Source organism: Brassica oleracea, unplaced genomic scaffold (genome assembly GCF_000695525.1).
Source record: "Brassica oleracea var. oleracea cultivar TO1000 unplaced genomic scaffold, BOL UnpScaffold00870, whole genome shotgun sequence".
NCBI classification, from domain to species: Eukaryota; Viridiplantae; Streptophyta; class Magnoliopsida; order Brassicales; family Brassicaceae; genus Brassica; species Brassica oleracea.
In genome coordinates, this window is record NW_013617490.1 from 35,954 (window position 1) to 38,385 (window position 2,432).

The 2,432-nt window shown below is 31.9% G+C and overlaps 1 protein-coding gene across 1 annotated transcript; it reads left to right on the forward strand.

The window, feature by feature from the left end:
* Nucleotides 1-462: 462 nt before the first annotated feature.
* Nucleotides 463-1,413, forward strand: LOC106320276 (dnaJ homolog subfamily B member 12-like). The gene is made up of 2 exons (XM_013758641.1): nt 463-577; nt 735-1,413. The coding sequence occupies exon 2, from the start codon at nt 761-763 to the stop codon at nt 1,379-1,381; it is 621 nt and encodes a 206-aa protein (XP_013614095.1). The 5' UTR covers nt 463-577; nt 735-760; the 3' UTR covers nt 1,382-1,413.
* The last annotated feature ends 1,019 nt before the right edge of the window (nt 1,414-2,432 follow it).

Sequence of the window (2,432 nt, forward strand, 5' to 3'; positions counted from 1 at the left end):
TAAAGTCGATGAAAATTTATTTGTCAATAATCTCCACCCTCTTTACTCTAAACAAAAATTCAAAACCACGAGCTGTGACAATATGAAATATTGTATCTGAAATCAAGTGGAACTGATCCGAAATCTGAACCGGAAATTTACCAAGTACTTTTTGGGTATATCGTTTATAATTGATATACTCGAAACGGAACCGATCCGAATACCGGGAATTAGCAGGTCTAGCGGTGAGTAACTCAAATGTATGAAGTGGCTTGTGGGCCTCAATTAAAAGTCTTGGCCCAAAATGTGTGTCCTACGTTACCGAAGAAGCTATGCCTTGATATTTCCTTATTACTTTTTTTTTCTTGATATTTCCTTTTATCAAGTCGGCAAAAGAGTGTACGAAGACTGACGGGATTAGGAGAATAAAATCACAAACCTTATAATATCAGGAGCGCGTAGCTTTTATTATATAAAGGAGAAGCAATCCATCTATTGATTGAATCATCCGAACAAGAGATAGAGATCAAGCAAATAAGAATAGAGTGTTTGTTGCTTTAGTTCTTATTTTTGTTATCTAGCTATTCTTTGTTACAAGGTAAAGCTTTGGTGTTTTAAATTCATTCTTAGATATCACAAAACAAAACCCTAATCAAATTCGTCCGTAGAAAATCTGTTTAATTTGCTAGTGATTTTGTTTAATATATGTAAACATTCCCTGATGCTATTTTTTTTTGGTTCGGAAACGTTTCCAGGGAACTAAGTATAAACTCTCAACAACATGGATAAGGATGAAGCGAAAAGGGCATTGGATATTGCTGAGAAGAAACTTTCAGAGAATGATTACGTTGGAGCCAAGAAATTTGTTTACAAGGCTCAGAGTTTATACCCGGATCTTGATGGCTTGAACCAAGTGTTGATGATGATCGATGTTTATACCTCTGCAGAAATCAAGATTAGTGGAGGAATAGAAACTGACTGGTACGGAGTTCTTGGTGTTGATTATAAGGCTGATGATGAAATAGTGAAGAGGCAGTACAAGAACTTAGCCCTTTTGCTTCATCCGGACAAGAACAGATTTAATGGAGCGGAAGGCGCGTTTAAGCTGGTTTTACATGCTTGGTCTCTGTTATCTGACAGGGCTGAGAGATTCCTCTATGATGAAAGGAGGATGCAGAAGAAACCACCACCAAGTGCAAAGGCTAAGGATGCGCCTTCAAATCAGTTTTGGACAATGTGCAGTGAGTGTAAGACACGATGCGAATATTGGAGGGATTCTTATCTTAACAAGACCGTACTATGTCCAATGTGTGGTAAGACTTTCATTGCAACCGAGCAAATTCCACGGGCAGTTAAGAAAACCGGCAAGACCTACAATGTATTGTTTGGATATTGTAGATGATGAATCTTAACTGTTTGACTTTTTTTAAGAAGTCTAAGATGTCGAATATTTTAACCTAATTTGATTTTTTTCTCGTTATATAAATTAAAATTTGCATATTTTCTTTTTAAAACAAGTTAACAGAATTTAAAGTTGTTTTTTTTTTTTTTTGTTAAACTCTCCAGACTCAACTTGAAGATATCAAACTTAAGATCAATTCTTCAATTTGTTCTCATGTATTTATGATATTTTATATTGTTTATGTTTTTCATATTTTAAGTCTTCTCCCAAAAAGGTAAAATGTGTATTTAGATGTGCTTTTGTGTTTAATATAATTCAAACTGAAAGGTGAATTTTGTTTTTGTTATTATTTTATCTATAAAGTTCTAGCTACAAACACAATTTTCCTATCTTCAAAATTTTCATATATGAATCTAATACAACAAACTTCGTCAGCAGACTTCCTTCGCAAACTTCTTTTGTAGTTTGGAATGGTGACTGCCAAAGAAGTGTGCATTCCCAAATGCAACAAGCTTTGTTTCATATCTGAACAGAACTAGAAAGATTTGGTCCTTGACCTAATATATGTTTTTGATAGTATTTTAGCAGAAAATGTTTAGTATCGATTTTTTTTTTTTTTGAGGTTTGAAACTATTTGTAATGTTTTGAATATGCATATTTTTCCTATTTTCAAAATTATCAGATCAAAACCCGATATACTTCATTCGCATACTTCGTGTTCTTTGAAAAATTGTACGAATGGCAATGGATCGTATTAGAGTAGTCGTTATACTGTATACTAAATTAAGATCCGCGCCTTGCGCGGAATAAATATTATATATATAAATTATTGTATGTATTTTATGTTCTTACATATTATGAAATAATAAATATATATTGAATAATTAAAAGTCAATAACTATTACATATATAGTTAAATTGGTGCGAACTTATAAATCAATTTTATTAATCCAAACAATTTTTTTTTAAAATTTGATAGGATATGTAATTAAATTTAAATGATATTAACATACATAGTATATTTTTAATATTAATGTCTATTAAATGATAC